The sequence below is a fragment of the Acanthopagrus latus genome, chromosome 13, assembly GCF_904848185.1.
Source record: "Acanthopagrus latus isolate v.2019 chromosome 13, fAcaLat1.1, whole genome shotgun sequence".
Lineage (NCBI taxonomy): Eukaryota > Metazoa > Chordata > Actinopteri > Spariformes > Sparidae > Acanthopagrus > Acanthopagrus latus.
The window spans coordinates 10,975,597-11,001,377 of NC_051051.1; the positions used below are offsets into that span (position 1 = coordinate 10,975,597).

General features: G+C 43.7%; 2 protein-coding genes across 4 annotated transcripts; one reads left to right on the forward strand and one right to left on the reverse strand.

Moving 5' to 3' along the window:
• Positions 1–2,771: 2,771 nt before the first annotated feature.
• Positions 2,772–13,249, forward strand: hunk (hormonally up-regulated Neu-associated kinase). Its single transcript, XM_037119430.1, has 9 exons — positions 2,772–3,506; positions 6,297–6,589; positions 7,291–7,346; positions 7,764–7,899; positions 8,010–8,137; positions 9,170–9,296; positions 9,407–9,575; positions 9,818–9,977; positions 10,873–13,249. Exons 1-9 carry the CDS (start codon positions 3,267–3,269, stop codon positions 11,619–11,621), a joined length of 2,058 nt encoding a protein of 685 aa, XP_036975325.1. The 5' UTR covers positions 2,772–3,266; the 3' UTR covers positions 11,622–13,249.
• On the reverse strand, positions 8,607–25,224 carry mis18a (MIS18 kinetochore protein A). 3 transcript variants are annotated; one of them, XR_005078539.1, is made up of 6 exons: positions 24,810–25,223; positions 24,492–24,558; positions 23,332–23,457; positions 22,648–22,750; positions 8,796–8,900; positions 8,607–8,685 (listed from the first exon to the last, which is right to left on the reverse strand). XR_005078539.1 is itself a non-coding variant. In XM_037119433.1 (5 exons), exons 1-5 carry the CDS (start codon positions 25,048–25,050, stop codon positions 8,850–8,852), a joined length of 588 nt encoding a protein of 195 aa, XP_036975328.1. In that variant the 5' UTR covers positions 25,051–25,224; the 3' UTR covers positions 8,816–8,849. The 3 variants fall into 3 exon arrangements, 2 of the variants coding, with proteins under 2 accessions (XP_036975328.1, XP_036975327.1); XM_037119433.1 differs by lacking the exon at positions 8,607–8,685 and having other exon boundaries at positions 8,816–8,900; positions 24,810–25,224; XM_037119432.1 differs by lacking the exons at positions 8,607–8,685; positions 8,796–8,900 and adding an exon at positions 18,302–19,219 and having other exon boundaries at positions 24,810–25,194.
• Between the last annotated feature and the right edge of the window lie 557 nt (positions 25,225–25,781).

The window sequence follows — 25,781 nt, forward strand, 5'->3', positions numbered from 1 at the left end:
TGAGTACAGTAAGGGGCCCTGTGTTGTTTTGGAGGAGAAACTCAAACTCAGTATTTTAATATGTACAATATTAATGAGGTAGTTATACAAACTCGTAATTTTTATTTTATATTTTTTCCGTAACTGTGGAAACAAGGTGATCTCAGAGGAAAATAAGGTCCCCAGAGCACTGTTTGAAGCTAGAAAGGTGGCAGGGTCTGCCAAATGTAAACAATATTAAAAGGTCTTAAGCTATTTTGTCCTTGAAGGTCAACAGTTTGTTAATACAGTTTGTTCGGGCACAAAAAAAAAAAAAAAATGTAGATCTTTCCCTTCAGATGCAAATTTATCACACAAAACAAAGTTGTGCACTTTTCGGATAACTCCCATCCAGACACGAGAATCTGGTCAATCGGTCCAATTCTGGGCAAGTCAAGTCAAGTGGAGCTGAGTCCTTTGTAAAAGGCAATTCAACTACCCAATCAACTTATTTTCTCCCACGCTAGAATCTTCACTCTTACCCGCGGTATCTGTTCTTTATCAGTCTTTTTCAAACCTCTTCAAAAAGTAGGCCTGTGACAGAGAATTACGTTTGTTTACCAAGATTCAGTGAAACAAATGCAATCCCACGAAGAAAAAAACTTCATCCGAGCTTTCTCAATTTCTTCTCCAGACTACAAAACATAAAATGAACACGGACAAATAGTTCAAGTCATCACCTACTGCTTCTAGGAAGACTGAGCATATCATGTACCTTTACCCTCGTCCAAGTTACAAAGTTAAGGAGTATTCTTGAACTAAGTACTTTTATAATATGATTCTTGTCAGTTTTTTAAAAAAGTGAAAGGGTGTGTGCAGTATTTTCCAGTAAACACTTTGAAAATCAGTAGTGGAAATGAATAAATTACCTTTATTAATCTTTACTGAGGCACACTTTAAAGCTACTTAATAATTCTGATGCAAATACATGTACTCAACTACATTTATTTGAAAACTTGCATTTTTCATTACTTTGCAGGTTTAGTTGAATTAAACAAGATGAAAGCGACAAATAAACTGTAACGTAACACCAAGTTAAAACTTTATCGAGCCCCGAGCTACCCAGCAGATGAACTGATGGGACACATGAACACATCCACTAGAATGGAACTCATTAGAGCGTATACCTCCGCCAAGGCCCAACCGCCCCCTTTAATTCAATTAAGCATGATCCAACATCAAACTCAGTAGCCCTGTATCACTCTAAATTTCAAACCACCTATAACTGCTTAACCACATCATATTGTCCTCCATCTCTCAACGTTAAAGAAAGCGAGAAAATATCCTGGATCTGCCCCTTTATCCGGTTCGGCACAAAAAATGAATGGGGTGTATTCTGGCCTGTGAACCCTCCTCCACCCAAGTTCTGTGTAAATCTGTTTGGTAGTTTTTTGTAATCCTGCTGACAAACCAACCAACCACCAAACAAACGCACAAACGTACGCAGGTTAAAACATATCGACACTGTCAAAGGACAAACCCACAGTCAACTTTCTTTCAGTCGTGCTTTAGGTAGAAAAAATACACGCCTGGTCCAACGACAAGGCTAAATGTTCAAGTTCAGATCGCACCCATGTCTCAACTCGCAGCACAGACTGCATTTCCGTGCAGTACAATCTAACCCCAATAGATGGTGTTCTACTTATATTTTTGGGTTTGTGTCTGGGTGCTGTCTAGAAAAGTGTGGTCCAGCAGGGCGAGCTGTTAGGTACATGTGGATTCTCCCCCACTCTCCCCCTCTAGGAATCCATACATGGGTTGAACAAAAAACAAAAAAAACAGAGCAGAGCACACCTGTATATAAACTATATAATTAAATGTGATAAAACGCCAGCCTCATAAAAAAACCCTCAGAGTTGTATCAACGCCTCCTCTGGCACAGATGCAAAAACAATTTGTCACGTGGGAAGCATTTATTGGAGGGGCACTTTTTTTCTCTTCTTCCAGATCTCATTATATCATCAGGTGATTCCGGTATTTGGGTCACCTCAAGTTACCTGTAGATGAAATTAAAACAATCACATTTTGGTCAGATTTGACCTGTCCTCACGGGAAAAAAATAAATAAATAAACGCATCTCCAACTGCGATGCCTCTCCCTGCAGGTGTCCTCCTTTGAGTGATGAGTGTTAATTAATTAGGTCAGTGAACACCTCAGTGAGCTGAGGGGTGAAATGCTCCTTTTGTCTGCCATGTGTTAGGCTACACCCTGAGCACAACTTTTCTGCTGCTGGCAGAAGCCCAAGTTCAGCAACAACCGAAAGCACTGTAAAAAACGGCAGGGGCTGGGATGATGGCGAGCCTCGTGTTCAACAAGACAACATTTATTTAGGATTAAATGACACGAGAAATGTCCGCCGCAGTACTGCTATGTAATTAAGGAATTACGCATGGCGTGGAAATGGAGGGGGTCCTTTACGCACGATTCTACCCAAATGACAACATAGCGCAGATACCAATAAATAATGTCAGAGGAATTTTTAAAATAATTAAATAAACAAATCTAATTATTTCTAGTGACAGTGTTCCTGTCTCGCTCTTCAGGATACAAATACATTCTTTGTTCGCGGCCGTGTACAATCTGAGCGCGACATGCGGGGAAAAAAAAAACAAAAAAACGGGTGCCGGGTGGAGTCGTCCCCCTTGTTTCTCACATGTGCTCCGCCTGCCCCCTGCGCTGATTGGATTGAAAATCACCCCCTGCTACCGCCACAGTGTAAAGGGGGGGCGGTGGGTTCTGTGTTTGTTTTAGCACCCTTCCACTAAGAAACGCCCACCAAAGAGGAGCCGGTAAAGTCAGTTCAAACTGAAAACGCACGCTGCCCTGCCTGCACACATTCAGGAGCCACTCGCGCATGGAGCAGGGACGCAGCGTGACAGACAGCCTACCTCTGTTTGAGTTTTGGGGTTTTTTTCCCCCCCGCACCTTCGCAAGTATTAGGTCAGGTATTGCGTCAGTTGATAACTTCCCATGATTGGATTTGACTTTTTTTTTTTCCATTCATGTGTCATTTCAAATCTCTAAGCTGACAACACTAATCAAGACTCGGAACCTGCTGAGTGGATGCTTTGGAGTGAACAGGTGGCGCAGGCTCCGCTTCCCTTAATTTGCTATTAGGGGCGAGACGCAGGCAGAGCGGAGTTAACGCACTTCGCCGGACGCTTAAGCATTTAATACCTGGTTTTAAAGCTGGGCGAGGGGGACGAGCCGCGCGTCTTTTCTTCTCCCGGCTCGACGAGGGAGCTGAGATGCCAGTTGCCGACGGCGACATGGTAATGGACAACAGCCACGCGTTGTACGAGGGGAAGACCCCGAGCAGCGCCGGGAACGAGAACGTCCTCCCGGCTTCACTATGCAGTCCCGCGGCGGACATCCTCAAGAACTTTTACCACACCAAACGGGTCGGGAACTATCTGATCGGGAGGAAGCTCGGAGAGGGATCGTTCGCCAAAGTTAGAGAGGGTCTCCACGCGTTGACTGGCGAGAAGGTGAGTCACAGAGTGGGAGATGCAACAGCATTTTGTATGTGTATTTGTGTGACATACTTTGTTTTTTTCTTGGCACAATTTAAATGCTGGTTTAAACGTGATCAGAAAACAATTTAAGGCAGTCCTTGTCGCGTTTTTGCGCACGCATTTTTAAACCCGAGACCAACTTTTCGGAGGGAAACATGACACTTAGGGGGAGAAGTATATACATAAATATAGTATATGTAATATTTAGGGGGAAAGCAGCTATGTTTGTCCCACTGTTTTAGTTTTAACATCCAAAAATAAAGAGCGGCGTGCGTTCAAGGGGGTCTGATACGGTTTTAGATTCCATCTCTCAGCTGTCAGTCTCCCCCCTGCGTGCGCACCAAACTCCTCATCTATTTATATTGGCAGTTTGGCCATACATTGCGATTCCCAGCGGACGCCAAACTCATCGGTCCACAGGATCGTAGGGGAAAGTGATCGGCTCTGTTTGCAAAGAGCAGCTTTGTTAATGAGCTCAATGCGCCACCGCCAGCTGGTGAACTCGGCTCCACTCTCAGCATGGCTTGTTTTTTCTTGCCAAGCTCCCGTGATGTTGTTTTTTTTTAGACAGAGGAGAGAACAGCCATTTTTTCTTCATTTTTTCCCCACCCCATAACAGATATGAGTTGTGCGCTAGTTGTGCGCACATGTGTTGTGTTTTTTTTTTCCTCCTTTCTTCCCCTGAACCCCCCGCTTTGTTTGCTGCCGCTGCTGAGGATGGAGGTGGTGAGCTCACCGCTTGCTGGGGCGCGCAAGCCTGTGATAGGGACGGAGAGGGAAATTGTCCGACCTATGAGGGGGCAGCGCTGCTACTTGCATATGAAATCGTGTGGTTGATAAATGGGCTCCAGTCCTCATTACGATTCCGCCAGCGCAAGGGCTTTGATATGAACCACCATTGGCCACTGGTTGCCTTTGTCTGTCCTGGCTTTTTTTTTTTTTTTTTTTTGAAACCTGTGTAGCTGCCAAGATATTTGCATATTACACGACAAGTACCTCCTCTTCCTTATGCGCTCCGACATGTAGTCTACCCTACCGCTGTTTGCACATGTTTAAAAAACAAGAGAGGGACCGCTGGATTTAAGAATTTGCATGTGAAACATTATCTCAGCCTCTACACCTCTCCTTCCTCCCATTCTGCTGCTGTGAGGGGAGAAGAAAGCGCTCCTCTCCTCTCCTCTCCCCTCACTCTCTTTGTTGAGGATGATGCAAACACTGGCAATCTCACTACGAAGAACATCACATGGTCCCCCCCCCCACCCCCCACCTCCTTTCTCTTTACTCTCTCTCTTTCATTCAGTGGAATACAGGGGATCCAAGAGGCGCTGGAGGGGAGTGGAGGGCAGCGAGTTTATTCAAGCAAAAGGGTAGCGAGGGGGAAAGGAAACACAGGAGGATCCCTTTTTTTAGCATCACTAGAAAGCCGGGGAAGGAGAGGGTGGGTGGGTGGGCGATGGCAGGGGGTATGAAAGTGAGGAGAGGTGAGGGATGGGTGCTGTCACGGGTCAGGGGGCTGGGGAGGTCATACGCATGTGTTTTTGATGTCTGTAACCCACTTTCCCCCTCCATACTCCCTCCCAACATCCCCCCCCCCCGGTTCTGTCTGAGGGGGCGCCTGATAAACAACTGAATCCCCAGAAGCCCCCTGGCTGGGTCGCACCCCTCCCCCTCTTTAGACCCCCCACCCCCTCCTCATATAGACTACTGTAAATACAGTGCCCCATCCCCCCGACCATACATACCCCGCTCCCCCTTCTCTCATCCACTCAGCCTGGCGTAAACAAGGGGCCGTCTATTACTGTATTGTGACAGCTCGAAACACACACACACATACACACACACGGGCTCCCGCATGCAGCCAGGTTTAATTAGCAGCCATAAAAAAGAAATAAAAAAGGTGAATCAATTATCAGAGATGAAAGGACGAAAGTAAAATAAAAAAGACTGGCTGAAGGACGGGAGAAAAAGGGGACGCCACTCTGGCCCTCGCCATTTCATTAATGGACATGGTGATTTGTTCCCGCTGGTCGTGCCTTTCCATGTCCGCACGCTCTCCTTGGGATGATTTGCAGTGTATGTTGGCCGTGCTCTTGAACCCAGTCTAGACGTGGGTGCAAGGAGACACGGGCGACGCATGATATTGAGCGGATGAGGTACGCTATTGAATGTAATTAGCTTGCGGAGGGAAGTTAAGTGTTTGTCGTAAAATGTGCAGGACACGGCTTGAGGGCTTTTTTTTATGAGGAGATGTCTTCTCTCCAATGAGACAGCAAGGACAGAGGGACACAGCGGAGCACATGTGACCAGGGTTCTGTTCCCTCTCTCGGTCTCCACATTTGTCGTCCCTCCTCGCGTGCGTTGAGCTGCAGCTGAACTCTGTGGCAAATGGGTGGGAATATTAAGTGTCCATTTGGCTTCGGCGCCTTCCCAACAGATAGGGTAACGTTTGCTTTTCCCCTGCTTTATGGTGGTTCAGTAACCCCTCCAACACATACCCATACACACACACACACACACCTCCCCCTACTGCAGCCTCGGGGCCCTATAGCGCCCGGGTCGCCACACATTGGGAGCAGCTGTGAGGGAGAGGTCAGCGTCGAGTAACATACCCCTCCATAGAAGCCGAGAAGCTTGTCACCTGTTACGCTGCAGCTCCCGAGACACGGCGCTCCACGCATGTTACTCGCTGTCTCATGTGGCTCAAACTTGAGCTGAAAAAGTCAACATTTTCATCATACTTGTCCTTTTTTTTTCTCTCTCCAGGTGGCGGTAAAGGTGATCGACAAGCGCAAGGCCAAGAAGGACTCGTACGTGACCAAGAACCTGCGGAGGGAGGGCCACATCCAGCAGATGATCCGCCACCCCAACATCACGCAGCTGCTGGACATCCTGGAGACGGAGAACAGCTACTACCTGGTGATGGAGCTCTGCCCCGGCGGCAACCTCATGAACCGCATCTACGACAAGAAGCGCCTGGACGAGAGGGAGACGCAGAAATACATCCGGCAGCTCGTGCTGGCCGTCGAGCACCTGCACAGGGCGGGTGTGGTGCACAGGTAACAAAAGAAACACACACACAAAGCAAGATATTTTTTCTTTTTCTTTTTATGAATGCCTCCGAAGATATTAATAGTTTGCCATCAGTAGCTTAGAGAGCGTTGTGCCGTTAATGACTTAAAGCTGACTTTGAGATCTCTGAGTCAGACATGATCCTCTTTCTTGAAGGGTGGGTTAAGTCCTTATGGTGCACATTACTCTTAATCCACAAATAACCATATCTGTTTGCTCAGTCACTGCACTGCCACGCTTTACAGGAGGTTTCCAAGAGAGCTGCTGAGAAAATAAATACGATGCAACACAGCATACAGCAGAGTGTCTCCTACAAACACTGCGTTAAGATAAAATGTGTTGATATGATTGGGGGGGGGGGAGGACACACGCTCTGCCTGGGAACATTCAACTCGTTGCTGCTCAGAGCCTGGGAACTAAAACTTCTATCATGGGGAGATGATCTATGTAGATAGCTGTATAACAGGATTTTCTGAGGCTGAGGAGACGACACAATAGACCCTGAAAATCACCCGGCGTGACCCACATTGGCAGGGGGGTGATTGTGTATGTGTTGGGGCTTGTGGAGGGCTGACCTCTCCTGTTCGTGCACTGTGTGGTGATCATGGCTCAGATAAGTTATCTACTGTAAATACTAACGGCTTTTTCTCTCTCTCTCTCTCTCTCTCTCTCTCTCTTTGTCGAACAGGGATCTGAAGATAGAAAACCTCCTGTTGGACGAGCAGGACAACATAAAGCTCATAGGTAACTCAAGAGCTCCCACATTTAGAGGACCTAACTCGAATTTCTCTTCCTGTTTCTTTTTTCTTGTTCGGTGCAAAGCTGAACAATACATTAATTCACAAATACCAGCATTCCCGTAGCTAAGGACAAGAATAACATTCAAGAGGTTTTTAATAAAAGAAGGTCTTTGTCACAAAAGATTTTCTCTGTTGGATTGCAACATGCGGTGTCATAGATTCCCACATGTGGTGAGGCGTTAAGAGCAATTAAATATCCCGTTAAAACTCTTACAAGCTCTCACCATAGTGCTAATCTGCCTCTGTTTGTGTGTGACGTGGTGATGAGGCGACTTGTTTTACGGCTGAGCTGAAAAGGCAGTAAAAAAAAAAAAAAAAACAGCCCAGAAACAACACTCACCCCTCTTGTTCTGTCCCTCAGATTTTGGCCTCAGTAACTGCGCCGGCATCTTGGGATACTCAGACCCATTCAGCACCCAGTGTGGAAGTCCGGCGTACGCCGCCCCAGAGCTGCTCTCCAGAAAGAAGTATGGGCCGAAGGTGGATGTCTGGTCCATGTAAGTATTCTCCTCTTTTCAAAAATATAGTCAGATATAAACGTATTTAAATACATTTGTTCATTTTGAATGTACACAGAGCTGAAGTGCGTGTGTTTTTGGTCTTGCAGTGGTGTGAACATGTACGCGATGCTGACGGGTACTCTCCCGTTCACCGTGGAGCCGTTCAGTCTCCGCGCCCTGCACCAGAAGATGGTGGACAAGGAGATGAACCCTCTACCTCCCTCGCTCTCCACAGGTAAACACACAAAACGCACTTACTTGGGGCTGCCATAATTTATAAATAAAATTTATATATATATATATATATATATATATATATATATATATATATATATATATATATATATATATATATATATATATATATATATATATATATATATATATATATATATATATATATATTCCCTTTTTTTACATATAAAAAGGGGGGAAGCAAATAACAAAACAAAAAATAGTGATTTAAACAAACAACTTAAAGGAGCAGTAGCCGATTCTAAGGTAAGATTTTTAAATGATGTGTTTTATTACTTGGCCAAGCGTCAGCATTTCATAACCTTGGAACGAGACCATATTATTAACTTTCTTTCTCCAGAATTGTCTATCATTGAAATTTAATTCTGTGCTGACAATCATCTCCCAATAATGAGGTGTCATGTGTGGAGCCAAAATGCATCCCCACCCTCACCACAGCACTCCTGCGCTCGAGTCCCACCCGCGGCCCTTCGCTGCGTGTCATCCCCCTTATCTGTCATCCTGCCTCCTGTCATATCGCGAGATGTCCTATTAAATAAAGCCACAAAAAGACCAACAAATGAAAAAAAAACAAAAAACAAAAATGTGTTGGCAGAGCTCCAGCACACCTAACTGACATTGTGTGTGTACACAATTACCGACTGGCTTTGGCAACCTTTCCTCTTATGACGCTGGCGCCGCATCAAAATGATTCACCTCAGAGATCCAGCTTTCCTCGGAAGGGGCCACACACAGTTCACGCCCTGTAAATAGAGTTCAGAATGCTGAATGTTGTATAACAGCGTTTCCGCAGCATGAGTACATGAATGGAAAAAATGCACATAGCGTCGGGTAGTCACACTCCTGTCTCAGATACTTCGTTATTTTGCAACAGTTCCACTCTGCACTATCGCGTGCGAAATTAGGGGCGTCAACGTAGGGTCGCGTCTGATGTGAAAACTTTCCTCTTTAAGTGGCAAATTTGGTGTCGGTGGCAGCGTATAAATATCTATTCTCCGTCTCTCTCTCGCAGCTGCCATCTGTCTTCTGAAGAAGCTTCTCGAGCCGGATCCCAACAAGCGTCCCAATATCCATCAGGTGATGGCCGATTCATGGCTGCAGCTGGCCAACAAGAACACAGGAGCCCCGTACCTCAACAGGTAGACCCCCCCCCAACACACACACAATTTTCAGCTCAACTTTTATTATTATTATTAGCATTATTTTAAATACGATTTAAAGCATTAATTCATTTCATATTTGTGTTAAGGATCCACATCGAGGAAATCAACCACACGGTGTTGCTGCACATGACGGAGAAGATGAGCTACAAGCACAGCGAGGTGCTGAGCGCCGTCCTCACCAACCGCGCCTGCCACACTCTGGCTGTCTATTTCCTCCTCAACAAGAAAATGAAGAGACTCTCAAAGGAGTACAGGGTAAGGGAATGCCAGCGTACACCTGACCCATGTAGTAACAGAGGATAAATGACATGACCTGAGCTTGTATGCAAATCCGTGCCTGGAATTCTATTGTTTCTAAATGGCACCACGGCACGGTTGCGTGTGTCTAGAGAGGTTAAGAGAGTACAAGGACGATCGTAAAAAAAGGTGACTCCACAACTGGTTTTGTCAAACGGCCACAGCTACTGTAATGAACGGTTTGACGTTTGTGCCTTCAGGAGATGCAGTTCCAGGAGAAGAAGAAAGGAGAGAAGCAGAAGAGCGAATACTTCCAGACCCAGTGGAGGAAGCACGTCGACAAGCTGACTATCCCCCCCAAGCAGACGCCCGTCTACCTGGCCGTCAGCAAGGAGCCGAGCAAGAAGAAACACCGAACAGGTGAGGGGTCGCGTGGTGCATGTCGTCAAAAATAAATAAAAAATTTTTTTTAAATAAAAATACAATACAGTACATTTGTTTACTGAAAAGTAGCAATGTATTCATTTCATTTATTTTTATTCATACAGGGTAGGTTGACTGAGCATGCATGTTCTTGTATGGGCAACGACCTGATTCACACATACGTAGTTACCCAGTCATCCGCCGATCCATCTACCCTTCCTACCATTGCTAGGAAATCCATTGTCTGTCTGTCCATCCATCTACCCACCCATCCATCCACCTGAGAGGAAACATCCTGGACAAGTTGCCAGTCAATCACAACAACAACTTTTTAGAAGTTGAATTCACCTGTTGACAGCCAGATGAAATGACAGAGAAAGTAGAGGGCAGAAGCAGCAAAATAATGTGAAATTAACCAGGCATTAATCAGATTCAATTCTTTCAAACTAGCTTTATGTTGTTTTTTTTTTTGTTTTTTTTTAGTAATTTCAGGTGACTGTTAAGGAGCCTGAGGCAAAGCTTAAGGACTGAGCTCCTCTCCCTCTCCTCAATTTGCCTATAAGTGGTATAGCGAGAGCCTATTGGCTGTTTCAGACCCGGCATGTCAGGACGGGCTGTTCTTAACAAAGCAAACAGAGCCCAGAATGGTCCTGTACAATTACACCTACTTGTTACATGCTGATGAGGTGCAGAGTGTTCTCGCTAGCATGACATATACAATAGAGTCCAGGCACTTAGGGCACTTAGCCAAAAGTAAACAGAGAAGCTCCAGTTCTCAGTTGTGTCTGCAGCAAGTCAAGCACAAGCACACTACAAATGTTTCTTTAACATACATCTCAATAAAAAAAATTCTTAAGTCTTACACCAGTTTTTTTTTTAATTTCCTCCTCAGGTCTTTTGCGTGCCATAACTGGTGGTCATCGTAATTCACCTCTGGCTCCACCCGGCACTGTCGCTTCTTCCTCCATGGAGTATCTGGAGATCCAGCCTCTCTTCAACAACACCCCTCAGCAACGGAGGCGCTTGGCCACCCTCCCACAGGTCAACACGAGCCCAGAACACAATATACCCGCTCCACCAGCACCGTCACCCATCGGCATGCATTCCTTCGGCTCCCTCTCCAAAGCTGAGCAAATCGAGGACACCCCGGCTTCACCCTGGTACAAGCTGACCAACGGGACTCTGTCCCCACCTCGCCACGTCTCTGCCTTCCAGCCCGACTCCTCCTACCTGAAGAAGGCGACGATCCCCAGTCCTCCCGTCCTCATTGTCAACCCGCAGCCCAAGAAGAGCATCTCGTCAGACTGGGGTGGCTCGTCCGACACCAGCGGGAGCCCCCCGAGCACCATAGGGAGCCCCCCAGGCAGCTCAGCGTTCAGCCCCCCAAAGTCTGCCTTTAGTAAACTCAATCCCACCTCAGCATTCAGTCCTCCTTCGAACAGCAGCAGCAGTGATCCCGAAAGCCCTACGCATCGCAGCAAGTTCCCTTCTATGGGAATCGGACAGATCCTGAAGAAGAAGGTCCAGCTGCAGCCGTTCACCTTCCGGCCGGAACAGGTCGTTGAGGAAGTGGTGTCCCCCCCTCCCTACCCCATGCAGACTCTCCTCTGTGCTTCAGGTGCACTCAAAACCCTCTGCTGAGGGACACTAGCAGAAAGAAAACGAACGAAAGACAGACTGAACTCAAGGCCCCTGTCAACATTTCTATGTTGGAGAGGTCTTCCAGAGCGGCCTTTTGAACTGTGAACTGTCCCTTTATTGCAACTGAGCCACTTTCAATCACGGACTTGATCAATTATAGAAGAAAAAAGAAGGGGTTTAATAATGTGTCTCTTGTCGCCGCTCTCATTATGTAATAAGAGGTGGTGACACAGAGAAGATGAGATTTAAAAACGGATCCCTGAGGGATGACTAAACCTCACTGTGTCCTAGATACAGAGTGGACATGGGACATCATGTAATATGAGCCTTGCTAACAAGGTGTACACACACACGCACGCACACACACACACACGCACATAACACTGTATTATACACTGAGTTAAGAGGTACTCTCTTATGTAATATTGCTGTAACTGGTTACTAATTGAGCCGCAGACTGATTCACACCAGCTAACAGACCCCGACCCTAACCCTGACTACATGTATTAGTGTTTTGTCTGTGTGTGAAAACTTCTCTTAAGATACCCACTGACTTCCAGCCAGCTGGCGCTGTATCCTCAACGCTGACTGGATAAAGAAGCTCACTGCACTATTCTTAAAAACCAAAACCTGTAGTAACACCACTGTTTTTTACCACCTCTTACCTCACTGCATTGTTCATACATAAATGTACAGCAGCAGTCGATTGTGACGCGCTCGTGTGGATTTTGCCACGGTGTTGCAGTGTCTGAGCATAAGTCCCGACAGAGTCAACACACGGAATTAGAAGTAGGTGCCAAGGGGTAGAGTCATACTCACTCTTCATAGCCAACAGACGCAAATCACTCAACACTGATAATAATTCACCGTTCTAACTTTTTGTTGTGTAAAAGTGTTACCTAACCTCTACTAGCCACAGGGAAACTATCAAGCTGTCTTAGATACGACTCTCTCACAGGAGGATTTTGCCTGTTTATACTGAGTTTTGGAAAAAAAGAAAAAAAGAAAAGATTTTTAAAAAAAAAATAGAGCATCAAAAGCCTTATGAAACTGATAGACCTCGCCAAAGGCTGAGGGTGAGAAAGTGGGAAATAACTGCTACTAGGATCACATAACATCCATGAAAATAATTCACTTCCTTTTGTCTTAATGCTGTAGTTTGTGCAATAGTCTTAAGTGTTAACTGCAATGAAGAGTATTTGCCAAGAGCTCTCAGAGCGTGATGTGAAATAAATTGTGCTTGTAAATAACAGTAAGACTACTGTGTTCCCGTCACTTCTGTACGAAGGGATTCTAAAATGTTTGTCGAACCGACATTTTCACATGTTTAGTGGCTTCAAGAAACTATTCGACTCGATGAAAAAGGCTTCCACAGGCACACGGGGCTTCTCACTGTCAAGATACGGTAGAATCTCTTTCCCGTCCGGACGAAAAAGTTGCATGCAATGTCTCACGAGTCGAACTGTACTGTCAGCATTTGAAAATTATGTCTTTGTACCTTTTTTCTGGTTGATACTGAGATTGATACGGACTCGGGGGGTCTTTTGTAAGATTTTGTAATGGATGGTTTTGTTTGAGTGTCAAGAGATTTCTATGCTGTATAAAGTATTTTAAATATTTATACCGATGCCATTATGTGTCTGTCTGGTCTTTCAAGTGCACCTGCTTACTGTCTGGTTTGATTTACGCACACATGCCAATACACAGTTGACCTTTTTAGCTGAAAAAATATAGAATTAATTCACTTACAATATTGTAATTCAGTAAGTAATTCAAGAAAAAATCCACAGAATCCAGAAATTCGTATTCATTTATGGGGAGCCAGAGGCATGTAATATATTCCAGGAGCTCTCAGCTCCGGAGGACTTAATGAAGACCGGCTTCTCTGCCGTGGAATGAGCTCTGTTGCTTTATAACCTCAATGTGCCACTTGTCTCGCATATACATTTCCCACGGGACACCTGTGGTGGGTAAAAAAAGAAAAACACACCCTTGCAACAGCTGAAGGATCCTTAGGACTGACACATATATTATGACCCCTTCCTCCTCAGTCTCACACACACACACACACACATACTGTAGACACTAATCTACTCAGCTGTGGCTCCCGCGTCCCCCCCCCATCATAAACCTCTTTGGGTGACACTGGCCTGACGAGACAAAGAAGGGGGGATCACCAGAGCTCTGAGACAAACACACACAGGACAACACAAACAGGGCCGTCCGATTAAATCGGCGTGGCTAAGCTGATAAAAGCCGAGGGGCAAGAGTGGCTCAAAAATGCATTAGAGCCGGAGCCTTTTGTTTATCAAAGACAGGCGGACGGTTAGTCAAAAATCCCCAGGCGGTCTAGTGAGACAAACACACTCAGGCCATAAATACTGTGACTTAACTAGAGCGCTGAGGGAAAGGGTACTCTACGCTGCAGGGCAAGTACAGGTAATACCTGTACCTAATTGTTGAGCGCTGCTCTGGTGACACCTGTAGTAGGTGTGTATACTCAAAAAATAATTGCAGAGTGCCACTCACTGAAAGCAAACAACTTGTGAGACGTCAATGAAGGATAACAATCAGGTGAGTAAGTACAAATGCAAAACTGTTTTCGTAAAGCACCTTTCAAAACCTAGGACACAAAGGACTTCACAAAAGGATAACTAGCTGCTGCTAACTGCAGGATGAGCATGAGCAGGGGAGACTGAGCGGGGAACGCTGGCACGGTACAGGCGCGAGAAACTGAGGTGGGCGAATGGGTAATGGAATCAGAGGGCCAGTTTGACGTCAGGGAATACGGTACAGAGGTGATTTACAGCAGCTCCAAGGAGGATGCTGACTTCAGGTATGATAAAGATACGCTGGGTTCAGATGGGAACAGGAAAGACGCGGCGCGGGACAGAAGTGAGAGGGAGGTCGGTCGTCAGTCAGCGGGTGTTAGGGCGGGGTCGAACCCCGAGTGCCAGGAGCCAAATCCAACAAGAAAACCACCTTGCTGTTGTTGAGGGCTGGAGGCCACAGTGACTCATTATTGCTATTTAAAATGAAAATTATTACAAATTTCTCCTTTAAATAATTACTTCTGAGGGGTCATGTTACAGACCCAAAATTGTGCCATTTTTGCTCCATGTGCACATTTAATAGATTAAAAAATTAATGAAAACAGCAACAGACAGATTAATAAATAATGAAAGTGTAGGAAAAAAGTACATTGCAACATAGGACTGTGTTCTGGAGTACTGTGAATGTGTAAGCAAGTTGGTGAATCTAAAAGTAATCTCAGGCAGCACGAAGGAAGAAATCCACACTGATGGGATGAAGGCAAAAGAAATCAACTTTCCTTGACACACAGATTATTTCAATGTTAATCTGTGTGTAAACAGGTCAAAACTACAATGACGGGTCTGTGATAAACAAACGTCCAGCCGACTGGAGCAGCAGGGGGTTGGCAATAAGTAGATATTTTTAATCATAATCATATTTAGGGGAATATTAATATGGAGATTTCAGAATAATCTGTGGTGTTTGTCTAAATCGTAACAAATCAGTCGGTGTGGCAGATTTCTCCAGGAATGACACGATTTTGAGATCTTACGGAGAAACCATACGTCTTGGCACGCGCTCACCCTGAACTGAGACTGAAACAACAAGAAAGAGAATTCCCCTTAAAATCCGACATATACCACACCTTGGAGACATGTGGGCTTTCCTCCAAAATTTCTGACAAAAAACAGAGTGATGGCATTCAGAAGTTTTCAACAGAACTCATTGACTGTTTTTTTTTTTTAATAAATCACATCTTAATATTTAAATCACTTTTAATGTGAGGCCAAACTGACCACTTACTGTACAGCGGGAATTTATTCTGTCAATCTGTTCAGGCTTAGATCCTGATGACACTAATCCTGTTTTCAGCCCCCTTCTCCGTCACATATACGCATACACACACTCACACCAGGGTGTCACTGGGTACGGGACGAGCCTTTGTGTCTGAGAAAAACAGGCGATTAACCTGCTACACAGTGACGAACACCAGGGACTTGCCTGCCTGCCCACCACACACACACACACACGCACACAACCAACCAGAGCATCCAGCTCACACACACACCGGTATTGCCTTCCTCAGCAGCTCTCATACATGCAGAGGACGAGGAGGAGAGAGTGTGAGAGACGACCAGACAACCTGGCAGACACCGGTGGTACACAAAGATACGGGGGGAAACAAACAAGCAGATGTTTCTAATGAAGAAGGAGGCTTTGAGCACTCAGAGGGGATTTGGGTTATACCGACAGACGAGCCACTGACTGGCTCGCCATCTAGTTTGATCACAGACGTAGATGAAGGTGATTAATGAAACAAGAAGGCTGTGGCTTATAGGAGAGTTGATGCTTTTGTCATAGAGGTGTTTTCAATTTAAAAAAAAAAACAAAAAACAAAAAAACGACTACAAGTGCTTCTTTAGACCGAATTTGTCTAACACCCACTGATTCGTGTGATTAATTTGGTGATTTTAACCTCCCAGATGAAGCGATTCATTAATTAACCTGCAGACACAAAAGGCAGAGATGAGAACAGAATGTCTTAATGACTTTTGTGAACGCCATCAGTCATGTATGGAAAAGTAGTGGTGATACACAAAGTCAAAAGTTCAGTTGGGTTCACTATGACATAATCTTGTTTTATTTAAATGTTTTATTTACATTAAGAGTTGTCATTTTCGATTATAAATGAGGAGGGTTTACATTTGTATTTGAGGAAACATCAAATATTTATAATATAGGAAGGAAGGAATATAAGGAACACATTTAAGTTAACTGGTGTTGAAAGTTGGCAAGCACTGCACAGATTAAATCTTGCTAAATTTGTCTGTCATGGAACACAGTGGACCCAGGGTTTAAACAGCTCCATGGGAAATCAAGAGTTAAACCAGGAACTGGTCATAAACAGCCACGAGCAACTGGTGGGGTGTGGTTCTTTTGTCAGGGGGAAACCAAATATTATGATGGGAAGGCAGAAAACGAAAAACATACAAGAAACAATCTAATCAGAATAAAACTGTAATTATTTAAATTGTGTTTTAATTGGCAGAACCCCTGACAAACACACAGCAAAATTCATCATCTGCCGGAGAGAAAAATCACCCCACCCCCCCCTGCTCATTTTAATACAGAACAAGAAATGAAACTAGATTTTGGTCCTACAACAGAAACATTTTCCCTCTACCAAACTAACGCTTTTCATTTCATGGAGAAAAAAAAACAAACATATTTTGTAAGTTGGCACACAGGTGGCACTCCTTGAGATATTTTTCTCTCTCAAAAACAAGATCAGAAATTCAATCAAAGAGCAGAGCTCAGCCAATCGGATTTCAGTGTCTGTGGCAACAGCGGCATCGGCTCGAGCAGCCATTGGTGCGATCTTTCACGCAGGGAGGGCTGTAATTGGCTGAGAGTGTGCTGAGGCTTCATTGCCTCCATGGCAACATTGCTTCCTTATTGCTTAGGGAAGGTGAAAAGGAGGGAAAGAGGGGAGGCGACTTTCACTCAGACGTTACCTCTGCATTATTCATCCCTTGTCCCCGAGTGCTTGTAGAGTGTGTGTAGATGTACTGACTGATGCCTGTGTGTTTGTGTGTGTGTGTTTCCAAGTTGGTTTGGGAGGAAGCCATTGGTTGAGGCTTAAGGGGTGAACAGGGTGAAACCGGTGCAATAATTGCACTCAGCGGTGCAATGCATCCAGCAACACTGTGTCTATATATAAAACAGCTAAAATGAGTTCAGAGGCCATTCAGTGGAACATTCACCGTGATGCTCACTTCAAACTGGCCTTTAAGCTTTACTACTCTGAATGGAACAACAGACAAACAGAGGTGAATTCTACAAAACGACCATTACGGGGAGTCACAGCACACATCTGGACAGTGGACCAACCGGCTGGCGGCTTGCAACATCCGCTCTCTGGATGCATGTGGGCATCTCTTCCTAAAGCGAGGACTGAACGAAGACAACAACGTCAACAACACCCGTCAGAAACGACAAACACACCACGCGGCTTGTTTGTTGTTGTTTTGGCTTTTTTTTTCCCCCCCAGCATTTGAGGGAGGGGAGAATAAGAGGGAGGGGGAGGGAGAAAGAGGGGCAAGGGTGGGGTTAGAAGAGAGAAAAACATCACACACGGATTAGGGTGTGGGGGGGTTCATTCAGGACTCCTCCCCCGTGTATGCGTCTGAGCATGAGCGAGGGGGGGGGGACGTCTGTTGACAGGCGAGCCGACCAACGAGCTGGCTGGCTGTTCCTCTGGTGCCGAGCGCGATGACGAGATGGCAACAGGCACTCAGCATAGCACGTGCTCTCAGTTGCCATCGCAACCTGCCCTTGGATACAGCGTGCTGGTTGGCCGTTTCTAACTGTTGTTGTTCTGTGGTGAGGCTGATGAAACCTCGTGGATGAGGGAGGGCAAGCGGTGCAGCATGCAGCCGCTTTCCCGCCTTGGTAGAAAGTGTTGCTAGGCACATTAGGGGTCAGCTGGTAAACAAACACTAATATATAATCAACCCCACCCTCCTCAATCCCAAAGGACCTTAAACTTGCTGTTTAACTCTTAAATCCAAGCGATGCCTCTAATACGAGGATGAGCCACTGATCCCCAACTATCTCACTGCACAGGGTGAGAGAAAAAGAAACATTTAAAAAGATTATCCTGAAAGTTGTCTTGTTTGGTTTTAATCCTTTATGTTTAATTGGCAATCATGAAATGCATTTCTTTTGTTCCATCATTTCTTCATTTTTGGGAAAATGGTGAATACTTTATTACACACACAAACAAAGGCAGACAAAACAAGCTTGTACAAATGAAAACAGACAAGGCAAAAATGAACAAATGAGTTAGTTCACTGATGCATATCATGGCCAAAGTCTCGTAATATCGGGGGAAAAGACAAAACAGTCTTTAGATTACTCTGAACAATTGTTAAAAAAAACCAAACATGTGAACTGCTGTTCACTTGTGGCCACAGCCATGTATTGAAAAGCATATCCAGCAGTCCTTCCAAGGTTCCACGATGGAGGAAGAGAACAAAGAGAGAGTGTGTGTGTGTGTGTGTGTGTGTGTGTGTGGCCTCGAGTGGCCCGATCAATATAGCATTGTGCTGAGTCTGCAGCCTGCCTGATGAAATCCTGCACAAATAAACATTCTGCCCACGGCGTACACTTGCTCGCTCTGCACCGAGATGTACAGGGAAGATGGTGCCACGAGTCGCGGGAGCCGCGCTGACAACATGATTGATTACAAGTGCAGCCAGTCTTTGTTTCACCGTCGGTAATCAGGACAAAGCGGACTGGAGACTGCATGTGTAGTGGAGGTGTCTGAGCACGAGGCATTACTGAAGGAATGTGGTTCGGATGAAACTTAGAGGAGAAGGCGTTAATATAAAAAGGTAGATGCAAAGAGAGAGCACAACAAATCCTCGTTTTTCAACACCTAGATGGAGCATCCATCGAAGACAAGTTGACGTCCCTCAGTGTCATGCCTCGTCACCTCCCTACTGAAGGCCAGTTTCGATCTCCTCCAGCTTGTGTGCCATGGACATGACCAGCATTTTCATCTGGGAGGGACAGGAGGGTCAGGCAGGGGAGATGGGGAAGATATTGGAAGGTGAAGGATTGGGGAAATGAAGATGAACAGCAGGGGAAGGAAAATGAGACAAGAGTGAGGATGGAGAGTGTGAATATGAAGGAGTGAGGAGAGGGGAGAAACAAAGGGGGAGAAATGGACAGGTGGGAAATGAAGGGAGCAGTAGGAAGCAGTGAGGAAGAAAGAGGGCGGAGGAAAGATAATTGGAAAAAGGGGGAGAGCGAGGAAGAATGACGAAACCCAGAGGGGAAGTGGTCAGGGATGGATGGGTGTGAAGGGGGGTGGGGGGTGGGAATGGGAGGGAGAGACAGGTCAGTGAGTGTATAAGATGAAGCACCCAAACAAGTGTCTACCAGTCAGACAGACAGACAGAATACATTAAGAATGGCGGCACTGGCGACGGGCACCTTCATCAGATACCCGAGGGCAAAGTGTCTGGCTGAGTCTGGGACATGTTGTACCAATATCAAAACAACTTTTTTTTTCAGTACCGTACTGTAGAAAAATAGAAATTATTTTCATTTGACAAAAGAAGTGGTGCTACATCTATGATTATTTCTTAACATTTAACAAATCCGTCAGTTCTTTTTCTTCTTTATTAGACATATCAGAAAGCAATCAAAAAGTGCCTACTGTAGCCTCATTGCTTGCTTTCTGTGACCAGCAATCCAACAGATATTCAATTCACAATGATGGGGAAAAGTGGGGAAAAAAGAAAAACTTTATAGTTGATAGGCTGGAGCCATTGACTATTTGGCACTTTTGCTTAACAAATTACTTCAACAATTACCAAAATTATTGTCGAGTAATTTTCTGTTGAGCAATTAATCTACTTCTCAAATCTCTAATATATGTACTGTATGTTAAATTGTATAACTATAACTAACAACTAACTAGTATAACTAATAACTTAATAGAATACAGTCTAAGACCATAAAAATTGGCACATAGTTTTGGAATGCAATATGTAAGAATTGGGCCCCTGTCAAATTCATACAAAAAACAAATAGGGGGCAGCACTTAACCAGAGAAACCGCTAACTGTAGCTACTAACTGAAGCTGCTAATTGTAGCTGCTGTTAGCCAGTTAGTGCAATTAGCTATGCAGCTTGCAGTCCAGACAAGGAGCTTGGGGACCAGGGGAGTGTTGGTGCTTACACCGCCAGCACAGGAGCTTTGGACCGCTGATTAGCATGCTAACTTTAGCAAATATCTCTGCACTACAACACACAGCATCATAAGGTTAAAACTATCATTTCTTCACAGTCTTTTAATAACTTAAATACATTTTTCTATGATTTGACTAAATATTACATTTTACGCTTTTCAAAATTGAGATGAAATGGCTTTTCAAGAATACTGGGCTTCCGTATCATGACGTAAAGGATAGGCAGGCTCCACATAACTCTGGGTGGAACTGATATGACTGGTGAAAAGTGGGGGAATTTCATTGAGTCAGAGTTGGATGGTAGCCTTGATCAACACCTTTTTGACCCCTATTACCAAAGCAGGCTTACGCTAGGTAGCTAACTAATCAATATCAGCTCTGTGTCGGCAAGAGTTAAAGATTGATCAAAGGATGTCATGACATTTCTGGACAAAGCACGTCATATTTTGCTAACAGAGAAAACAATGGATTTATATAGAAGAATACAAAAATCAATTATTTTTGGGGGCACATTGTTGTGATAACGGATGTGAACGAAAAGTGTCTGAAAGCAATTTCTCACTTCATCTTGACTTTAAATCAGAAACTGACTGATCAACTGCTTTTCGCACTTGTTGCTACATGATAAAGTATTGAATATTGATACCTGCGAATGATGAAACTTTACATTTTGTCTAAAAAGTTGATTGTGTAAAATAAATGATTAACACATTGCTGAACAAGAAATGGCTGACAAAAAAACCTTACGATTTATTCTGATGGAGCAAAATCACTGATTTTAATTCTTTACATACGGTATAATCTTGTTACAGCGTGCCAATAGATGAGCACTTAAAACTAATACAATCAGTATGGAGCTGTAGTCAGATTAAATCTTCAGCCTCTCACACAGGGACAGTCAATGACGAGGGGGATTTTAGTGGTAACCTACATATTTACTTGGGAGAACATGAGTTAAGCCTGTCCATTTCGTAACATGGCGACCTTATCATCACTTTGTTTGAGGGATGGGGGGGCAACATAATTACAGCGGTGACATGGGCTTCATAGCGTGAGATGGACAAGATTTAATGCATTATGAAATGTTTTTGTTCAGGCAAGTCTGAAACACTGAGCAGAAGAGTAAAGAATTATCTTGGAAACTATCCAAGCCACAGAAAGGGTAGTGACGCGTTAAGTGGTGCGCTGACATACACATAATGACACAGAGTATTGAATAGTGCATGTGAAGTTGGCTGCTCAAGTGTTATGTTGTCTTACTTTGTTTTAAAAGCAGTATAACCACTACAGATAAACATTTGCATAAACGACATCTCATAACACAAGGGATCAATTGTCGTCTGCGGGAAATGAACCTGTCCCAGCCAAGAAAAACGAAATACCATACATACATGCAGCTATAGTGTCAAAGACACTTGATCAAAACATGTTTTTCCACTAACAAAGATTCCTCAACATGCTCTCCAGCACATCTATTGTCCTTGGTGCAAGAGTGTGGGAGGGCTAGCAGATACTCATGAGCACTATCACCCCCTAGTGGCTACTCTGGAAAATATCCACAAAACCACAAACAAAGGATGATTAAAGAATAACTTTGGAAATCACTGTATGCCGGTGAAAAATGTATATTCCCTCTTAATTTTCTAAATAACGTTAATGTGACAAACAGTAAAAAGGAATTTAGGGTTGAAATACACAGACAATTATTGTCATAAATGGATTTAGATGTTAAGACTGGAACTTAAACTTATATATTTTTAGATTTCAATGTAATCTCAAGTGGTATGAAAAATAAATCTATTTTCAGGGGATGACATGACGTGGAGAGATGAGGTAATGTCTGATACAAACGTCTGACGGCCAGAGGAACGAGGACTTCCCAGAACTAAGCTGATGTCATCTTTCGTAAAACCTTTGCATTGGTAATCAATGAGAGAGAAAGCTGCTGTAGAGAAAAATGAGAGCACTGCCAGCAAGACGATGCAACATAGAGCACAAGTCATGCCATAACTGGGGATGTGCAGGTCAGATTTGTCATTTTTAAAAATAATTTTCCACAAAGATAGTAATTCAAAAAGGACTAAACTTTACCCATGTTTGGAGAAAAACATCATACGTACACACTGAAATGGTTTTTAGAGCTGATGTTCTTCTCAGAGGGTGACACATTTTATCTCACAGCAATACAATATCAGAGAAAAGAGACAAAGAACAGCAGCAGCAATAAATTACCTCTGTCAGCTCTTGTTCAACAATGCCCCTGTACTCCAGTGTGACCGGCAGCTCTTTGGGGCCCTCTGCTGCCAACATCTGGCTTGCAGAGCCAAGCACGTAGCTGGAAAAGATTCACAGTAGAATATCAGAGCGCAAAATGCAGGAACAGGCAGCATATGTTCTATTGACACCTGCACAAGTGATGAAATGCAATGCAATTCATAGTATAAATAGTATCTGTTTGAAGTCAATCACATTCAGAATTGTGGTGAACTGTGAGCTGCTGGTTTTAAAAAAAAAAAAAAAAAGCTTTTTTCATTTCAGATTGGCTTTTGATTTCTTGTGCATTAAGCAACAAACACAACCAGCAGCAATTTGTACCTCCCATATAGCTACAAAATGTTTCCAGATTTGACATGCAAACTCACATTTCTCCAAATAAGGAGACAATTTCAATTTCTAATGAAATGTACCATTAACTTGAGTAAAATTACAGATTTCGCTTGGTTTGAACATTGCTGGAAACACATGAGATGATACAATTCCAAAAATATAACTCTGAAAGATACAGAAAGACAGATCTAGTTCATTGTACACATTCTGAATATGAAATGTTATATATTATTACCTTTAAACAAATGTTGACTCATGTGTATTTAAACATTCTTAATCATCATTTCTTAATCCAAGCTGTAAACAAACCTGTCGATGTCCCCGACATTGAGACAGAATGTAAATCTCCTGTGGTCCAGGTTTTTAGGTGTCGATGTGTAAACCATACCAAGCACCGTGTGGCAGCCTCTACAGACCAGATCCACAACCAGACTGCTTAGGGAAAATTAAAGAACAAAAGAGAACAGTTAAGTCCAAAGCTAAACAAAACAACAAACTAAATTACTTAAACAAATAAGCACTACTGTTTTTTTGTGTTTTTCCCCCAGAAGTCTCACTTCATTTAAAGAGGGGGAAAGAAAATTAGGGTCGACAAAGCAAATTCATTCAAGTGCTGAACTAAAAAAAACAATATAAAAATAGATATGCCTGATCTGTCTCTAGTTTCTTTGCAGCTGAAGGGACACATTCACCCAAAAATAGAAAAATCTAGTCATTGTCTACTTACCCCCACACTGATGGAAAGTCAGGGGAAGTGCTGTAGTACACAAACAATTCTGTATATTCACTGTAAAAAGGTGTTGCAGCATTGCTCTTTAAGAACTAAAGTAGATGGGGATTTGTCTTAAAACATAAAATAACGGGGAAAACAAGACATTATATACACCCTTTATCATTCTAGTGCACCACTTAAGATCTGCTGCAAGCCGACGCTTGTAGCTTACCAGCTACAGTGAGGATTTCGTATTGGGAAAAAAAAGAAGCTGTAATTAAAGTCTTTTCCAGTCAACTTGGGATCTCAGTGCTTTCACAGCCTTGGATTAGAGCAAGACAATCTGTTGTTCTTTTGGACATTTTTAAACAAGTCCCCATACACTTCAGCTGTTTAGGAGAATGCTGGGATGCTGTTGTGCTGTGAAGCTCCACAAATTTTTGGTGGACTACAAGACTTTAACATGACTTTCCATCCGTATTGGATGCGGATACAAAACACGTACTTGTATTACAAAACTGCTAGAGACATTAAGGATACAGAACAAATATAGACCTGTCTCTTCTACACTACAAAAGGCTGCTCAGAAGATCAACCATCAGTTATAATAATCCAAAAACATAAATCACTATTACTGTAACGTAATGGGGACTGCTGTAGTTTCTAGTACATGCCAGTAGATTTTTGCATACTTTTCTTTTAATGTAGTGGAGTAAACATTGTCTTTGTTATTCACTGCTTGGCAGGGCTGCCTTACCAGACGGATCGTTTGTTCAGTTCATACAGGCGATTTTCCTTTCCAATCAAAACGTTGTGGGTGACCCCTGAGACCAAAACATCACAAACATGTCGACAATTAAGCATTGCATTCATGAGGTAACTTCAGAATGTGTAAATTCCCAGCCTCTACAACTAAACATGAATGCACCATTCTTTTAGACTTTCCAAGTCAATCTGCACAGAGCCTAAATGTAACGTTATTTATAAATTAACTGTGACGTTTCCTGTAAATCACACACGTGTTTAAACGTCTTTAATGAAGTTGAATTAGTCGCCCCCAGAATTCAGAGCTTACGCTTCAGTCTTATTTGGTTTTGGCCGTCTTCGCCTCCATCCCAGGACATTGAATCCCCGACAGGCAGCTTGCACTTCCCACAGATGAAGACAACGGGGCCGTCGTCAACGTCCTCGTCCTCGTCCTCCACCTCTTTGCCAAACAGCCTTCCTTCGACGACGGTGGAGTTTAGACTGGACGTTTCAAACGTGCTATTTTCATTCTTCTGACGGTGCTTGGGAGGCTTTTCTCTCGCCGCCATTTCTACCAGCCTCTGACTACGAAACAACAAACTCCTTCAAACTTTCGCGGTTGGTTGACAGCGAGGCAGAGAGCTCTTAAACCGAGACGACGCGAGATTTCATTCCGGTGTACTTCCGCTTTCGTGTGTCAGGGGAGGCAAAGATGCTTTTTGGATCTTTCTAGTGGCTTTTATAGATTACTTTTTTATTTTATTTTCTCAAGAGTAGATGTAAGGGATATTTAAACTAAATCAAAATACAAATCAATCTATAGCCTGCTATGTTCATTGTTGGAGGCTGAAAAATAGCTACATAGTGAGTGGCAAGCCAGGCCAATTCTAAGTCAACCAGGCTTATGTGTATTAATACTTTTCATACATGCATATTCAGAGCTTAATATAACCAACTAGAGCATGATTTTTTTCAGATATATTTATAATTCAATTCTGTACACAAACACAATTACCATACATAATAATAATTTAAAAAAAAAAAAAATAGATGATGTAAGTCACCGGACTGAATTGATTTGACCCAACCGACCCGGAAATCATTAGGAAGTCCACCGATATCCTTTTGGTATTATAGTTAATGGCCATAGTGTATCTGTCTCCTGCTTTGTCCTCATTTCTTTCTGTTAACCTTTAAAATTAAGCAGTGCCTATTACTTCTGAGGCGATAGATTTATATGTATGCATGATGGGTGTTTTATGAGCACTTGCAGCCTAGATGAACAGATGTTTTTCATCCT